The following is a 17,358-nucleotide window of genomic DNA, read 5'->3' as shown; positions in this document are numbered from 1 at the left end:
GCCCTTGCTATTTCTCGTGTCCACTAGAAGCACAGCAAGGCATGTAGAATGACTTGCTCTAGGTTTTATTTCTTAAAGAGAGAATAAGTAAATCCTGGTGTCTTCAGAACTACACTGACTCTTCAAAGAACTAAGTGATGCAGTGGGCAGTGGGTAATGTGGTCACAGACGGTGGGAGACTACATGGCTGGTTAGGATTCCCAGCGCAGTCAACCAAATACCAAAGACAAGAAGCTAAAGGCAGGATTAGATAGAATCAGGATCAGTTTTAATGTCTGCTTTGTCACTGCTTTGCTTTTCTAGTTTATCTTTAATGTGTGCCATGAAGAAAATAGTGTAGATTTCTTCATCTAAAGGAATTTCTACTTACTCACTACAATTATTTGCATCTCCCTTGACCTTACAGTGTTTTCCAAAGAATGTGTTAAGAGAATGGCAGTGCCACAGGTGTTCCACACTGAGGTGTTTATCAGGGACAAAAGATTGTGTGTTTTAAAAAGGAAGAGTTTTAAGTTTTAACAAAGGCAGCTGCTTCTCTTTGTACATCTTGTATTCCCCGGCTCATTTTGGATATTTAAATATCTAATGTGTATGGAGTACATCTTAACATATAAAAATAGTACTGATTGCCCTTATTTTAAAAACTACTGAGACATTTTCTTAATATTGCTTGGAACCCTGACAGAAATCAGTCCATCAAGAACAGCCCTCACTTGAGAGAGAAGTTCAGCCCTTACAGACAGGCAAAACACATCCAAACCAAGTTGCAAACCCAAGACTTCAGAAAAAGTGACTGCCTGTGGTTTTACCTTCCAGGTCTTTGTCAAGTTCTGCCAGGGTCTGATGTAAGTGTCCAGTGATGAATAGATCTTCATCATCATTTGTAGGCATGGTGGCTTTCTCAGTCCTAGAAAACACCAAAAAGAAAGGAAGACTGTATTGATTAGGACTTACTACTCTTTTTCCAGAAATGTCAGTCAACATTCAAGGTTAAGCAGTCCCACATCTGCTGTAACACCACTATTCTTGGAACTACAAAGACTCATTATTTGCATGAGTGATGTGTGTATCCATATATATTATATATAGCATGTAAGTTACATATGTAATATGAGGTATATTTGGAGGTTATGTTCATATCATCCCCAAACTCTTATCAACACCTGAACACCATGCAGTTGTAATGTGGTCCTGAGGTTTTCTCTCTGCTGTATCAGACAAGCGAACATGCTGGTGAGACTCCAGTAGAGCTGCATTGCACTGCAGCTGGCACCCTAAGAAGTGAGGCACCTGATAATGTTATGATGCCAAGGCTGTGTCTTCACACTAGACTCTAAACTGCCAGCCCGTTCCTGAACGTCTACATTTTATCAGAGTCCCTGGGACTGCAGCCGAGTAGGCTTTAGGCTCTGGTATAGGGCACTTTTGAACTTCCTGTGCTGTCCAAGAGAATCTCAGAGAGAGGAGCATGTGGGGTTGCATTGGGAAGTATTCAGAAGCCCTTTAATTCTGCAAGCCCCTGCCTCCCTCCATGCTGCTCCTTACCCGTGATCCACCTGCAAGACTTGGAAAGGCAAAAATCAATTCACTCCTCTACAATAAGGGGCTTTTGTGTTGTCTGACATGGTTCTTTTTCATCATATTATTGCATCTTAATTCCTGAACTGGGCAGAGGATGGGAGGGACGGGAGCTTGGGAAACCTCATTGTGCCACGCATAAAAGTGAACTACCTTTGGATTTTTTTATTGTAATAATAAAGACATTGACAAGAGCAACAGAAAATGTTATGCCCACTGTAGTAGAATAAAAGCTCGAATTCTTGCCCTTCACTATGGCTTCCTTCTTGGAGGCCTTTCAAAGGAAGCTCCAGAAGCATGACATGCCTTTGTGCTAGGGAGACAGCCTTTGCCTGCTGGACTCCGAGTAGAACTTGTTTGCGTGTATAAACCACAGTATTGCAGTCCTCACAAATGGTCTGTAAGGTAAGTGGTGTTGTCACTGTCATTGTTTAGATAGGAAACTGTAAAAAAGAGACCCACTGACATGTGCAAAGTCGCATAGCATTCAAAGACAGGTGGCACTTGTTCCAAAGCTTGAGTGAGGGTTGGCGGCACTGACCAGGTGGCCTAGCCATGTCTAGGGTCACAAGGGACAATGCGACCCCCTGTGGCACAGGGCACCCTAAGATATGTCATCCTGCTGCTCAGGATGGCAAGGTCATGATTTATTTGCGTCACAGGGACAATGGCATATGTGAGACAAGTGCTGCCAAAACAATTTGAGAGCTGCCCCTGCAAGGGCCTTCGCCTCCGTTTTCCTATTGTGCAGAAAGCGCAGACATGTCTATGGCAATTGTCCGTTTTCGGCGAGAGCTGAAGGTTCCTTTCCGCTGATTGTTAAAATTGAGGACCAATTTCCATCATTGCTAATCAGGCCCAGATAATGATGCATGAAATGTGCCTTGTACAATCCTCACTTACGCAGCAAAATTTTTATTCTAATAAATGAGTCTTTCTTTCTTAGTGACTATGTCCATTTGGGAGCCAGGAAGTAACTTCAAGATTGGTCTCGGCTAATGTCCTCTGACAGGCTAGACAAAAGGGGCTGGTTAGAGATGTGTGTGCATGCAGACCAATTAATAAGGACCACAAGAGGTGCACAATTGTCCTTCCTACTGCTTTGGTTTCGGCCTTTAATTGTTTCAATGTAGTTTGCTAAAGCTGTTTCTCTTTTAGGGAATGTGACAAAAAAAGTAACTCGAATATTTGCTGCACTATATGGCAGAAGAAAATAAGAGATTGCAAGGCAAAGTGGCATTTGATATGCAAACAAACCATGTTTAGATTTATACTTGTAGATTAGGATGCTTATATGTATGCACATATATACTTTTATATCAAAGCATTTGTCTTTGTTCAAAGACTATATGGTTCTATCACTCACGAGACACTGAAGAGACGATTGCCTATAAGAATTAAGCCTAAATTCCACCATTTTTTAAAAATAAATGTTAAACTAGAAAAGAAATCACTCTGAACTAATGAAACTGCAGTGGAAACAACAAACACACATGCCTGCTGTTGTTTTAAATGGAAAGCAATATGGAATCAAATATCAACAAACACTTTATCTTTGTAGGGAAGCAATTCAGTGGAAGGAGAAAATATAAATATAACAGCATTCATTCTATTCTTTGGAGAAATCTAAAATATTCAGCAGTCAGAAGAGCTACATTGTAAAGGGCAATAAAAATCAGTAACTGTGATGTCAGAGAGCCTGTGGAGAAATACAGTCCAATCAGTAACCATGACAATCAGAGAGCCTACGGAGAAACACCAACTAATGCTGCTTCTAGCACAGTACATGAAAAAATTCCCAAGACACAGAACTATATATAGGATAATTGTGATGCTATAACCCCACATATGACTGCGGACAAGGGCGAGCCAGGAATGAGTCAGTGTGCCTTTCTGCAATGGAGGAATCACAGAGACTTTTACTACAACGTACCTTGGGTGACAAAGCAATTTTTAAAAGCATGCTTAACGGATTTGGGTGCTCTTTTGTGCATCAGCGTGGACATTTTTGAGACAGGGACTCTCTCTAGAGTTTTCTACATAGGCTAGACTATCTGGTCAGTGAGCTCCAGGGATCCTTCTGTCTTTACCTCCATTGTGATGGAGTTAAAAACACTGGACCATTTTTTTTAAACGTAGGTTCTGGAAATTGAACTTAGTTCTTCATGCTCACACAGCAAACCACTTTACTGAATAAACTATTTCCCAAGCCTGATAAACATACTTTAACAATTTTTTATTATTTATTTACATCCCAAGTGCTGCCCCTCCCAACTCCCCCCACTGAGTCTGATTCACCTATTTTAATGTGCAAAATTTTAAATGCTATTTTCAGACTCGAGTTAATTATTCTTTTTTGCTGTAAAAGAGTTTAAATGTTTCTTCATATAAATGGCATGCAAAGCCTTGTTTCCTATAGGAGACGGCTGGGCCCAGGATCTCAGTAGCCATCAGGGAGAAAACTACAGTTAGTTCAGAGCAAACTAGGTCCTTCACCACACTCTTACCTGACCCAGGATCAGTCTCAATGACTCTAGCCATCAGCAGCTCTGCTCTAGGTGTGTGGGCTTTCTCAGTGTCCTCCCTGTATCCCGAACTGTCTTGCTCAAGTATGAGAGTTCTAGAGCACTAAAGGTACCCCTTTACCCTTTTTTCCCTGGCCAGTCTGTTTCCTCTTACTGCCTCATATAGACTTGAAGGTTCCACTTACCCCCACTCCCTGATTCTGGCACCCAGTGCCAGGTCCTGCCAGCACACTCCTATTCTCCCATGGCCCTAGTTTTGCTCCCTGGCACTCTGGAGTGATTTATGTCCTTAGGGTCATACTTATTCAGGAAGAGGAATAGACATATGCCAGAAGTAGCCAATCTGGAGCCTTGTAGAGTGCAGAAATGTCTAACCACTGCCAGGCCCTTGGCTTAGGTTCCTTACAAAGCTGCCAAGTCCCTTAAATCTCTAAACAAGGTAGCGGTGTGGTCCTCTTGCTGCTTCTTCAACTTGATCTACTTTAGATATACCCCAAGCGTTGATATTTTCCAGGCCTGAGCTTCTCCACAAAGGGTTATCAAGCCAAGGTCAAAGCCAATGGTAATTTTCCAATTTTGCTTTCCTATCTATGATCTCTGGGAGTAGGGATCTAGTGATGTTTGTTTTTCCTGTGTGTCCATCTCCACTGTTGCAAAGGGTTACACTGATGTATGATACTGGCATTCCTCTTTGACACCTACCTGGACTTAATCACAGGGCTTGAAGCATAGCTCCCTATGGGCTTACAGTACAAGCACAAGGCATACATCATTGAATAGTGCCTAGTGGGCAGAAAGCAACCCATCTGCTTACATAAAGCAAATGTGCACGGATGTTTCATTCCCAGGCTTCCTCCCTCACCCTCAATTATGACCAAATCTTAAGATATAGTTCTTATTGGCAGTTTGTTGTGGCTAAAGACCAAAAAATAGAAGGCAAACAATCATTCAGCGGGCATTTTGCTATCAGCCTGCACATGTTGAATAAACACTGCCAGATCTATTTTCTCACACAGAACTGGAGGCAATGACTGCAGAGAATGTGATAATGTTCAGGCTACTGCTGCATAAGGTATGAGGGACAAGCAGAGAGCACTAGGGACTTTCAATCCCATCTGTCTGAGAGGCTCATCTGCCTCATATGTACTGCCCTTTGGGAGTCAGGATGGAGATGGAGGGTATGTCTCTCATCCAGCTGTGGCAGCTTTGGCCCAGCTTGGCCTTAGCACTGTTTATGTAGCTCCCGGCAGATGAGAGCAGGGAATTGTCCTGTCTATTTGGTGCTGGGACAAATAGGAGCTTGCTGAGTTTTCCTTTCTACTTGCTATTAGAAAGACAAGGTAAATGGCACGCTTCTGACTCACAGTACATTAAGGTATGCTTGGTTTTGATTTGTCTGAGTTTCTTTTAAGAAAGGTATACAAGTGTGAAAAAATGTCTAAGAGTAGAATTATGTTTTCAGAAAGCAGTTTAATTTGCTGATGAAGACCAAAGCAACCCCATGACTGCAAAATGATTAGGACAGCCTGGAGGTAGAAAGCCTGGGAAACGGGATGGCTGTTGCATATGCTTGACCCCCTCATTGCAGATGGAAGTGTTCCCCACTGATAAGGCCTCAGAGTCTAACACTACTGTGCAAAATACACTGGGGGTCATATATGTGATTTTAGATCTCCCTGTAGTCTGATTTGAAAGGAGAGAAGTGAAGATAATTTTAATTGCTCTAATTTTAGCTTTATTTATACATGCGATTAATACATTTCTTTACTGAGCATGTACAAACTATTTCAATGTGAACAGCCATGTGGCAAGTGCTTATCAGCTAACATGACTAGTGGCTACAGTACAGTGCAGAACTCCACATTTTTCTCTAGTATAAAGATCAAATCAGGGCCTCATGCATACAGAGCAAGTATTCTACCAAATGATTGCTATCCCCAGTGACCTCTATATTCTTGTATGTTCTAATACTACTCTGAAGGACTGTACAATACATAACTATTCCTGTAGCTGCTCAATGCTGATGGTTATGAATGCTCAGGGGTTAACATGTTGTTCTTTATAAATGCTCCTGGATCACACAGTTTCTAGGACTCTAGGTATTATGGTCTGCATTACATGGATGACTTCCAAAAACTTTTGGGGCCACAGTTCCTGGAGTTCTAGTTTAGGGATCCAGATGCTGGGTGATGTAGAAATTCAGGACCCACGTCCCTGTTGAGTCTCAGTCTGCATGCAAGGCTACTTTGGGATCACATGTAGGGGGAAGACTTTTTCTCAGACTACAATTATGAGTGTCTCTACTCCCTCCCATTTACTCACAAATTGAGGCCAGGAAGGTCTTTGAAGGGTTGCCATGTAGTGAGGCAATGGGTGGGATGGGAGAGGGGGGGTCCCTCTTCATCTGAATAAACAAAGAAACTGTACTTTTCTTCACACATAGACACTATTTTGAAAAGACTCTTCTGAAAAGTTCATACATATATGTAATGTCTTGACCATTTCACCCCTATCCCCTTCTCCAATCCTCTTAAAGGTCCTGCTGAGCCCATGTTCTTACCAACAGGGCCTTCCACTCTTGTGTGTTTAATTTTTACTGTTACTTGGGACCCGACTGAGTTTAATTAGCTTAGTTAGTATAACTATGGATGGGAGACTATTTCTTAGAGCATGGGCAGCTTACTAGTAGCTACAGCACAGAGGAAAGTGGCTTCCCTTTCCCTCAGCAACCGTGATTTGTCAACAGCTCCTGACAATGTGAGACAGGTGAGGCCTCAAGACCCCCTCCTCCAAACATGATGGACTGTGGACGGGCTCCATTTTGTGTGTGTCTTTGGTGGCAACCACAGCTGATGTGAGTTCTCAGGCACCATGGCCATGCCATGTAAAGCAGACAGTGTTTCCCACTGCTTCTCCTTACCCTCTGGCTCTTGCGTTCTTTCTACTGTCTTTGAGCTGCAGAAGCTATAATGTGTTTTCTATTTTGGGAGGCTTGGCATGTGACTACATTTGTCTTCACGTTTGAGAAAAGTCAAATCTACACCATCATCTCTCTTATTCACATCTTACAGAAAATTTCATAACCGATATTCCCCTAAGGAACCTTAGAGCCTTGAGTTTTGTGATACTGACATATAGACAGGTAAACTGCCTGATGACAGCCAGATTGTTTGGGGGTCCACTATTTAGAAATATTGCTAGTTCCATTCTTAGTCCTCCCAGAGTGGGAGAAGCAACATCCACTCTGCTTTTCCCTTGTCTGTCTATTATTTCTATTCAAACAAAGATGTTATAGTTTGAAGGGAAGGCAAGCAGCACTGGAAATGGTCATAGAGCTTATCCAACAAATCTATTCTCTTTTTCCTCCATGAATTGTAAATGACAGCATCAGCAACAATAATGATCTCAGTTATCAATTTTGGAGGCTGGCAATATGCCAGGCACTGTTCTAAGAGGGAACACTACATATCTCAATTTTACTGAGGAAGAAAGAGAAGGGAGAAATGGATCTGCAGGCCGAAGGCACACTTTTGTCAAGCTATTCTTTAAGAATCATAATGTTGGCCCTGGTCAATTAGAAAGGATAAAGGACAGGACAGTTTCTCAAGTACATCCAGCAATAACTGTAACTATTTGCCAGGGCAAAGTCAGTCATGAAGCTCAAAGTGCTACTCTTGGGTGTTCCCAGAAGAAGGAACCAACACCACATGAATATTCCATTTGTGTGTGTGTATACCTTTTGGACAGACTTCCTCTTGGGAATTTATCTTCTGTACCAAGTTTAGAGGAAGACAATGGAAACTGGAGGTCCCAATTACAGGGTAAAGTTTGAATTCAGGGCAGTGAAAAAATTTGCAGGTGGATGTACTCAAATAAGTTGAAGGAAATTTTCAAACTGCACTAGATATAATAAACTGAAATTATGGTCAGCTATTCTCACTTGCTTTATTTTTTTTTTTTAAGAAGACAGAGTTTTACTGCTGAGGTTCTTAAACTAAAAACCTAGGCTCCTGGGATACTGGGTAGTACTAATCTATACAAGCTGCAATGAACAGGCAACCATAGTGGCAATGAGCTAACTCTCTAATTGCAGCTCTATGAAATCGAAGCAATAACTTTATCACCTGTACACACCATAGGGAAAGGAGAGCTAGTAGCAGGGGGTGATCCTCGTGGTATTCTTGGACGGGTGCTTGGGAGAATAAAATATTTGGGTCCAAGTTTTAAACATGCAAACCCAGGAAATCTTATTCTCCCAAATAAAGATGATTTCAACGTATCAAGAGAAAGGAGACAGCTGTGAAAACCTGGACTTCTGGGCTTTTGCAGGTCGTGATTCATCTTTAAGTGATTTTCAAACAGCCTTTAGTGACTTCCTGAGGAACAGAAGTGTGACAATAGAAGATCTAAGTTTAAAGGCACAAGCGGTCCTCACTTACCTAGTAAGCCATCCCATGCTGGACACTTCCGCACATTGAGATTATGTATGACAACTTAGTAGAACCCACTCCAATCCTAGAGTTCTAACCTTGCTTGTTATGACAGAAAGTTAACTTCTGATCTCCCCAAGCTCCTAAGCTTCATCACCTCCTCTTCATCACCTCCATCAGAGGTGATGAAGAGGAATGCAAGATAGCCTGGTCTCATACCATCTCTATTCCTTATCCATGTTGAACCCCTTTAGGAACACAAATAGACATCTTAAGAAAAGTTGCAGAAACTAGATATTGGATTGGAATCATTCTGGGTAGAGCCAAATGATCCAGAGACAAAACATGAGCTATAGCCAGGCAGTGGTGGCGCACGCCTTTAATCCCAGCACTTGGGAGGCAGAGGCAGGTGGATTTCTGAGTTCGAGACCAGCCTGGTCTACAGAGTGAGTTCCAGGACAACCAGGGCTATACAGAGAAACCCTGTCTCAAAAAAACAAAAACAAAAACAAACAAACAAACAAACAAACAAGAACAACAACAAAAAACAAAACAAAACAAAACAAAAAAACCCCATGAGCTACAGAGGTAATGCCCATGGGGTACATACTTGGGACACAGGCAAAGAAAGGTCCTATGAAGGGCCAAAACATTGCATGTCATCCATAGGAGGCTGCCCAGAAACAAACACATTCCTTATTACTATGTCAACCACTACAACCACTATTTTTCTGAATATGGATGCCACTATTAATTATATTCTCATTCTCTCTCTCTCTCTCTCTCTCTCTCTCTCTCTCTCTCTCTCTCTCTCTCTCTCTCTGTGTGTGTGTGTGTGAGTGTGTGTGTGTTAATGGCCGAGATCAAGGCTACTGTCCTATGAGTTCTGTAACCTCACAATGGTAACTTGATTATGGGCTACTCAACCTCTGGAACAGGCTGTAATTTCCTTAACTGACCATTTACAGCTTGGATACCTGAAAGACACCTACTTTACAACTCCCTACCTATATTCTGCTGAGAAGTCACCACCTATGGTTTATTTGAACCACAAGCCTGCCTCCACCTCTTCTGCTTTCTTACAATCTGAGTTTTCAGTATAGAATACTGTAGATCTGAACATAAAACTTATCACTCTTTAAAAGGAGTTTATTTTATGTTTTTGAGTGTTTTGAATGCATGTATGTATGTATATATATATACACACACACACACAAACACACATATACATGTGCATACCTGTTGCCTGCAAAGGTGAGAAGAGGGTGTTAGATCCCTTATGGTACAGATAGTTACTAGTAACCATGTGAGCACGGAGAACTGAAAGTGTCTCCTCTGCAAGATCAACAAGTGCTCTTTAACCACTCCAACCCCAAAGTCATTACTCTCTTTAAGAGACTCAGTCTCTCTCTAGCCACCTGAGTCAGGGATCTGCATCTGCATTAAGTATGAAGCTGGCAGGAAGGTGGAACTGAATAGAGTTCTCAAACAGTGCTTAAAGGAGCACTCACCCTAAATACCACATGGAGGCCTCTTTACAGGGGCATGTTTAAACTGACCTTCTCCACAAAGTATTCAAGATCTTCTAATAGCCCATTGAAGTTAAAGGGAGCATATCATGGCTTTCCAAATATGCTTGTACACAGACTTTTTGAAGTACAAGAAATAGCTGAATAGTATCTACATTTATAAGTTTACAGATGGGCATTCAGGGTAAAACTACATCTCTGGGAGTCACAGAATATCCTTATTAAGGCACCACTATGTCCTTAGTTAAGAGCATACCTGAGGACTGGCCACAACGAGCTGCATATCTGTTTAGTCTGGCCATGAGTGTTTAGGTTAGTTAACAGTGTTTTTAGTTTGTGAGATGTGACATACAAATCTAGATGCACAGCGTACTTCAAACACTGTCCACAGAAAGTCTGTAACTGGCTCGCCAGGTGAAAACTAGGTGTTTTGAAAAGGGTTGTTTCCAAGGTCTTCAGGTAAAGCCTTAAGTCCTCTACCCACACTGCCTCTTCCCCTTGGCCTCGTGCCTGGCCAGACATGGGATTTGAGTTTCAACCCCTTTTCACACTACAGACGTTAGTTACATTCCACCTGGCAATGTTCTGTATTGCATATTTGGAAATACAATGAGACATAATTTCTGCAAAATATTTAACCTTCTCCAACCTACGGCTTTTCATTTCACAAAAGGAGGGACATGAAGTTATCTCTTGAGAGGATAAGTTAGTGTCTCTGTCATGCTTAGAGATCAGAGACACTTTTCTTTCTTACTCAGCTGACATGGTGAACAAGGTCAGATGGGAGAAAGTGATAGGAACCATTGCTGTGCAAAGTGGTTCAAAGAGAGGATGCAGCTACTGAAACTTTCCCTCCAGCCAGAGAGGAACTGGATCCTGGTTCCATGACTCACCTTAGAATTGAGCTTCCTGAACCATTTTTCCCCCATGATGGGCTCTTTTGGGGACCCAGTTCTGGAGTTCCAGCCAGGTCCTGGTCACTGCAGTCCTCCTGGTCTGTGGACCATTTATCCTTAGATCTCATGCTGTCTTGTTGTGAGTCCAGGGAGATGACATCTGAGGGAGAGCTCATGACCCCTGAATCCTCGGTTGTGTCCTCTGATGCAAAACAGCTGCCCACAGATGCTGTCTCCTCAGCCTCCGCTGGCACCTGTGAGACTCCACCCATGCTGCAGTGGCTGCCAGGCCCCAGGGGCAGACTCACTGGAGAGGGCATACAAAGACAGGTTAACAAAATCCACTCAGAGTGTCATGCTGCCTAACATGGGCAACATCCTTTTCACTCTGAAATGTGTGATTCAGGGATATCTAAATAAGGAAGACCCTCTGCCAAACCAATAGCATTCTCTAAAACAGTTTAACTCTGAAGGAACCTTATGTGTATGCATAATTGAACTCAAACTATCCCATGAAAACCTGAGCACTTGATTGGTAAGTCTTTTGTCTATCTTTGTGGTGCTGAGGATTTAACTCATTGCACATGCTAGGAAAGGGCTCCCTCCATCAAGGAGCTACAACTTCAAACCCTTAATTAGACCTTTAAACATGCATCCTCTAGGTAACTTTGGTGATTAAATATTCAAACTAGTGATAATGAAGACAATTTTTTGTAGTCTGACTCCTGACTTAAAATGACTTCATATATATGCATCTATACACATACATGTATGTATATAACAATAAGTAGTGAAAAATGGGTCCATGAACTTTAAAAAGAACAAGGAGGGGTATATAAAAGGGTTTGGAGGGAGGGAAGGGAGAAATGAATTATAATTTCAAAAACGACAGCAATAATAAAAACGACTTTCTTAAACAAGCAAACAACATGAACATGAAGACTGAACAGAAAAAGATCATTCTGGTATGGGATGTTCTGGCCAGCAACCTTATAGAATAATGTGGGAAATGTGGTCTACATGCTAATGACATTCTTCCTCAACATTTGGACCTGTCTTAATTTAATACTTGAGACAATGTAAGCTTTTGTGTAAGTAAGAGATGAGCCTGGAAGAGAAGGTAAAATTAAAAAGTATCAGAACCCAAGAACCAGTGGTTGATGTCCTTAAGCATTAAGTACAGGCACACAGGGAGACAATGGGCAGAGCTGTGTGTGACTTTCTGCTGACTTTAGAATTCGTCTCTATTGAGGCCTGACAGGGAGTACTACAGTCATCTTGCTAACTGGAAACATTTTAAATAGCAATCATGAGAGGTGACTTTATCCTCTTCCAGGGTGTCATAAAGCTGAACATGTAGAGCTGGAGTTTGCAGGATATGAGTCCAACTCTGTTAGACTACGTGTACTCTACAGCTGCAGATGAGTCAGTAGACACAGAGTTTTCTGATCTTAAGATTTGAGGCTAGACCTATGTACTGTGTTCCAAACTTGCTCTCCCTCCCATAAACAGCCCCTGAGCTTATTGCATGATTGTAGGCCTCACATATGTGCAGATGTATACTGCAATGATATTACTGTGCATTCACATGGACCACAACCCATATCTCTAAAAATTATATCTCAAGAGCAACTAACAAAGCAAAGAGAAATCCCTTCATGTGTTGCTTTATGTGAGGTTTTGAACAATAAAAAAAAACATTAAAGTAAACAGTTATAAAGGATACAAACTTCACACTCACACAAAAAAAGAGCTCAAAGCAAATGTAGAAGCACAGAGAGGGGGAGTTGAGAAAGGCATAAATGCAGAAGGCAATGCATTAAATTTCAGAGTACTGCTGAACAAGAAGAGCTTTTCAGATTCTTTTTTAGGCTCTCCTGGGGCTCAGCATTCTCCTGCCTCAGCCCCTTCAGTGCTGGAATTACAGGTTTGTACTACCATGCCCAGCTGCAAAACTTGACATAAAGACTGTAGAGGAAACACTGCCTGTGTATGATGGCTAATGTCAACTGGGCAGGGTCTATGAGGGATCAGGGCATGTCTATGAAGGGATTTCTAGGTCAGGTTCACTAAAGTAACTGAGGCAGGGAGACCCACCTTAAGTGTGGGTAACATCATTCGGTGGGCCAGGGTGCTGGATTGGATAATAAAATAGCAAGCTGAGCAGCCACACTCACTTCTGTTTTCTGAGTTCTGAGGCAAGGTAACCAGATACCTCCTCATGTTACTGTTACCATGTCTTCCCCACCTCAATGGCTATACCCTAGATTTGTGAGCCAAAATAAATCCGTCCTCCTTTATGTTTTCCCCTCTCAGGAATTTTACAATAGGCATGAGAAAAGTTATCAATGCACATGAACTTACACAGCCTACATACAATTCTTGTCCACTATTTGGTGAAGAGCTTTGAAAATGTTCTCTACTCTCTCTGTACAGTGAGAGGCTTTGAAATTGTTCTCCTCTCTTCTTACAGCCTTTGAATGCTACTCATTCCAGACATCAATCCCCACTCAGAACTCTGATCCCTTGAAGCCACATAACCAGACTCCACAGGGAGGGTCTGCTAGCTGCCACTCACGTCTCCCCTCCCTTTGTCTTTCTCGTTGCCCTTTTTGGCTCTATGAATCATACTTATGTCCTTATGCTTGTGCAGGGAACATTTTACTGATTATTAAGTGAACAATTTCCCCAGTTCCCACTCATATTGTGATGTGAAAACCGCTTTTATTATTTGACAGTTTCAGACATACGTTTTGATCATTTGTACTGTCCATCTTTCAGACCCTCCCCTCTCTTGGTAATAAACCTCTTCTCAGCCTTCAAGTATCTCCTCTTTGCTTGTGACCCACTGAGTAGAACTGGGATTATGTTCATGGGTGTGAATGGGGCTAGTTTTTGGAGCATATCTTGCCTTGCCTTTTGCCACCATCACTAAATAAATAGGTTTTTGTGGTTTGAATAAGAACGGCCCCATAGGCTCATTCATTTCAGTATTTTGGTCCCAGTTGGTAGACTGTTAGAAAGGCTCAAGAGGCTTGGCCTTGTCGGAGGAGATGTGTCACTGGGGTTGGGCTCCGAGGTTTCAAGAGCCTTCACTAGGATCACTATCCCTTTTCCTGCAACCTATGGGTCAGATACAAGCTCTTAACCATTGCTCTAGTGCCATGTCTGCCTCAGTGCTCCCTGTCACGATGCAAACGAACTAACCCTCTTCCAATTAAATACTTTCTTTTAATAAGCTGCCTTGGCCATGGTGTCTCAGCTGGCCCTATAGGAAGTGTGACTGCTTAAGACAAAGAGGTTGCCCTGGCTCCTGAATCCTATGGAGACTCAGAGGCATCAACTTATGGAAGGGAGAGTCTACTTACCTTCACCATTTTTCTAGCCAGTTAGGGAAATGTCAAATGGATCTAAGGCCAAAGTTCTTCTCTTGCCCAGACAGACCTTCCATTTCCCCTGGGTGATGTTCTTACAGGCTGATGCTAGGACACAGTCATGTCATACCATCTATGCCTGGGGGTGGGCTAAAGAGCCAACCAGATGCATGTGAGGAAAAACCTTTTTGAGGGTTTATCTGAGCTTCCCAAGAGAAGTCACGTGGTAATTAAAATGATAACTGTACACATGCTGAAAGATGCTGAGGGACATGGGTGCCAGGCCTGGGTAGGACAGTGGTAACTAATCTTGCTCAGACTATAGGGTAGGCACAGCTATAGTCAACGAAGGGCCACATCTGCAAAGGCTTTGTAGAGGGTCCTCCAGGCTATATGGATGTTTTCCTGGATCCCTTCTTGAGAAGCAAAGGAGTGCAGATTTTCAGAGAGGTACAAATGTCTCTCTGAGGTCAATCTCAATTGGCATCATTTGCCAGGTAATTTCTGATCATTTGAGCCAGTTGGAGAATCTTTTGTTTGACTCAGATACCACGAGCCACAATCACCTTTTCTTCTGGCTAGCTCTATACATTAACCCCATGAACCTTATCATTTTTTTTTTATCACAATTTCTTAAGGAGATAATAGTTAACAGCATTTCTTCCCTATCAGTTCTAAAAAGAAAAGGAGAAGGTGGAGTTGCACTGGCTGTGCGGCAGTCTCTGGGCCCTTTCTACATGTAGCTTCCAACCCTCACACCAGGCTTCCAAAGAGCACTGAATTCCCAGAGTCTGAAGGCCACACTCTAGCCCAAGTTCTACTCTGAACTCTGGACACTCCTCTTGCCAGTCTGTAAAATACATATAAGTTGGTCTTGATAATCTCTAGAATCTCTGATAGAATCAGAATGTTCTTTGAAATCTCTAATTAAGATGTGGCAGACACTCATTCATTGTTTTCCGATAACTAGTTCTGTATCTTAAGAGTGGACAGCATCACCTTTCCATCCTTCCCATCTCTCTCTCTCTCTCTCTCCCTCCCTCCCTCCCTCCCTTTCTCTCTCTCTCTCTCTCTCTCTCTCTCTCTGTGTGTGTGTGTATGCACACGCATGTGTGTATTAAAGAGAGACTTTTCAAAGAAACCCATTATTTTTAAGTTAATTAATGTGATGTCAAATTACTTTTCTATGAAGATGTGAACAATTTTGTTTTTCAACTCAACAACAAAGTATTTGGAAATGTGAAAACACATTTTGTCTTTAGTGGAAGCCACTAATATACATTCATAATTGAATTCTCTTCCAGATGAGCACCCATTGAACCTAATCCTTCCTCTGTCTGCTTAAAGTATGTAAACCCATGCAACAAAATCCACATAGGGACTTTGGAAATATTTCTACTTCAAGTGTAAGGATTTAATGCTAGGGCTACTAACTAGGAGCTTAAGTTAGACAACTACACTCAGTCCTGTAGTTCATTTATACATGTCTTTCACAATATCAACAGGGGAAAATATCAAGCCCTAAACATCAATTTCTTCAAGTAGATAATCTATGATCTATGATGATTCAGCTTAAAAAAATTTCAAATCTAGTACAGTGTAAAGCATGCATTTAATGTGACACTTTGAATGCAGATCACTGTTAGGGTCCCTGTTGGGGTCCAAGGCTCTCTTATGATGTTGCAAAGTACACTGACTGAAGGCTAGGAAAGAGAAACACGGCTACTCAATATCATATGGTGTTGACAAGCTAGAATGCTTGTGGGTCACATGTAGTTCTGACATTTCCACTTCTAAAACTTCAAATTTCCAGATGCTCCTCAAGACAAACCCATCCACTTGGAGAAGCTATACTTACAATAAAGTCACCTTCTATTGCTAGTTTGCTCAACAAAAGAAAGATTCTTATGTTATGTTCATTTTTTGCTATTCATCAAGAAAGAAGATTTTACTAAATTTATATGACCTAGATGAAAAAGACAAAATATTTCTATGTCCCACACTGAGTCTTGTGCATTCCACACACTATTCAGGGCCAATAGGTGATGTTCACTCTCCATCTCAACCTACTGGGTTATTTCTCTATGTTAAAAGTACTGGGAACAAGGGGAGAAAAAGGCAAAGAATTCTAATCTAGTGATGCGCAGTCACGTGATGCATTTTAGTAAGTTTTTCTGTATTTCCTGAGTAACTCTAAACCACTACACTTTTTCTTTTTTAAAGCAATACCCAAAAATTGCCATCATGAATTTAAGTGATTACAACAGGTTGTAACAGTTTACTACAAACATTAATGCTTTCTTATTATTTCATTTAAATGCTTCATTAATTAAAACATTACAATCTGAAGACTCAAAATGCCACTCACTGTATTTTCATGATCAGCACCCTCCATAGAAAAATGAATAAAAATTCCTTCCTCTAATAGGCAGGGCATTAGACCACGTCTCTTCCTTCTTGCATTAATTTCCATTCCATAGTCTAATAAAATATGATATTAACTGAATTTTTTTGTTCAAGATATATTTTAAACACTTTTGTATAAAATATGTTTATAAGTGAAAGATACATTTTCTGTTTCTTTTCACTGTTTGGTAATACTGCTAAATCCTTTTGTGTGCTGAGGTATTGCCATGGTGATTAGTAATCAAGAAGAACAGCATAATTATTTCCCTTTCCCTGTGCTGTTAGGATTCTGTGTGGTTTAGATAAGCGTCCTACCACTGGGCTGCACTAAAAATGTTCACATTTACTAAACAAAGTGACAAAATACTGCTAATGAGTGTTAGAATGAATCAAATGAGGCTTTTCCTCCCCCCACTGGTTGCCTGGAAATGACTAGAGTCCTTCTTGCTAAAACAAGGCAGTGTTCAGCATCAGATATGAGCACAAAAAACAAACAAAAAAAAAACCTGTTCGCACAGGCAGAGGTGAAATAAAGGAGTTTTCTTATGGCTACATCATTCCATTCAATTTTTAAAAGCTCTTCTTCTGTTATATGCCAAAAATAATTGACCTGTCACAAA

The 17,358-nt window shown here is 41.4% G+C and overlaps 1 protein-coding gene across 12 annotated transcripts in view; it reads right to left on the bottom strand.

The window, feature by feature from the left end:
- The window catches only part of Cobl (cordon-bleu WH2 repeat protein), a 243,915-nt gene that overhangs the window by 22,061 nt on the left and 204,496 nt on the right, over nt 1-17,358 (bottom strand). For all 12 annotated transcript variants that reach the window (XM_031338138.1, XM_031338142.1, XM_031338133.1 and 9 more), the window contains 2 exons: nt 10,956-11,265; nt 810-907 (listed from right to left, as the gene is read on the bottom strand). In XM_031338138.1, coding sequence (XP_031193998.1) covers nt 810-907; nt 10,956-11,265 — 408 coding nt within the window. The remainder of the gene's footprint in view (nt 1-809; nt 908-10,955; nt 11,266-17,358) is intronic.

This window comes from Mastomys coucha, unplaced genomic scaffold (genome assembly GCF_008632895.1).
Source record: "Mastomys coucha isolate ucsf_1 unplaced genomic scaffold, UCSF_Mcou_1 pScaffold22, whole genome shotgun sequence".
NCBI lineage: Eukaryota > Metazoa > Chordata > Mammalia > Rodentia > Muridae > Mastomys > Mastomys coucha.
This window is presented reverse-complemented; position numbering and strand designations above follow the sequence as displayed.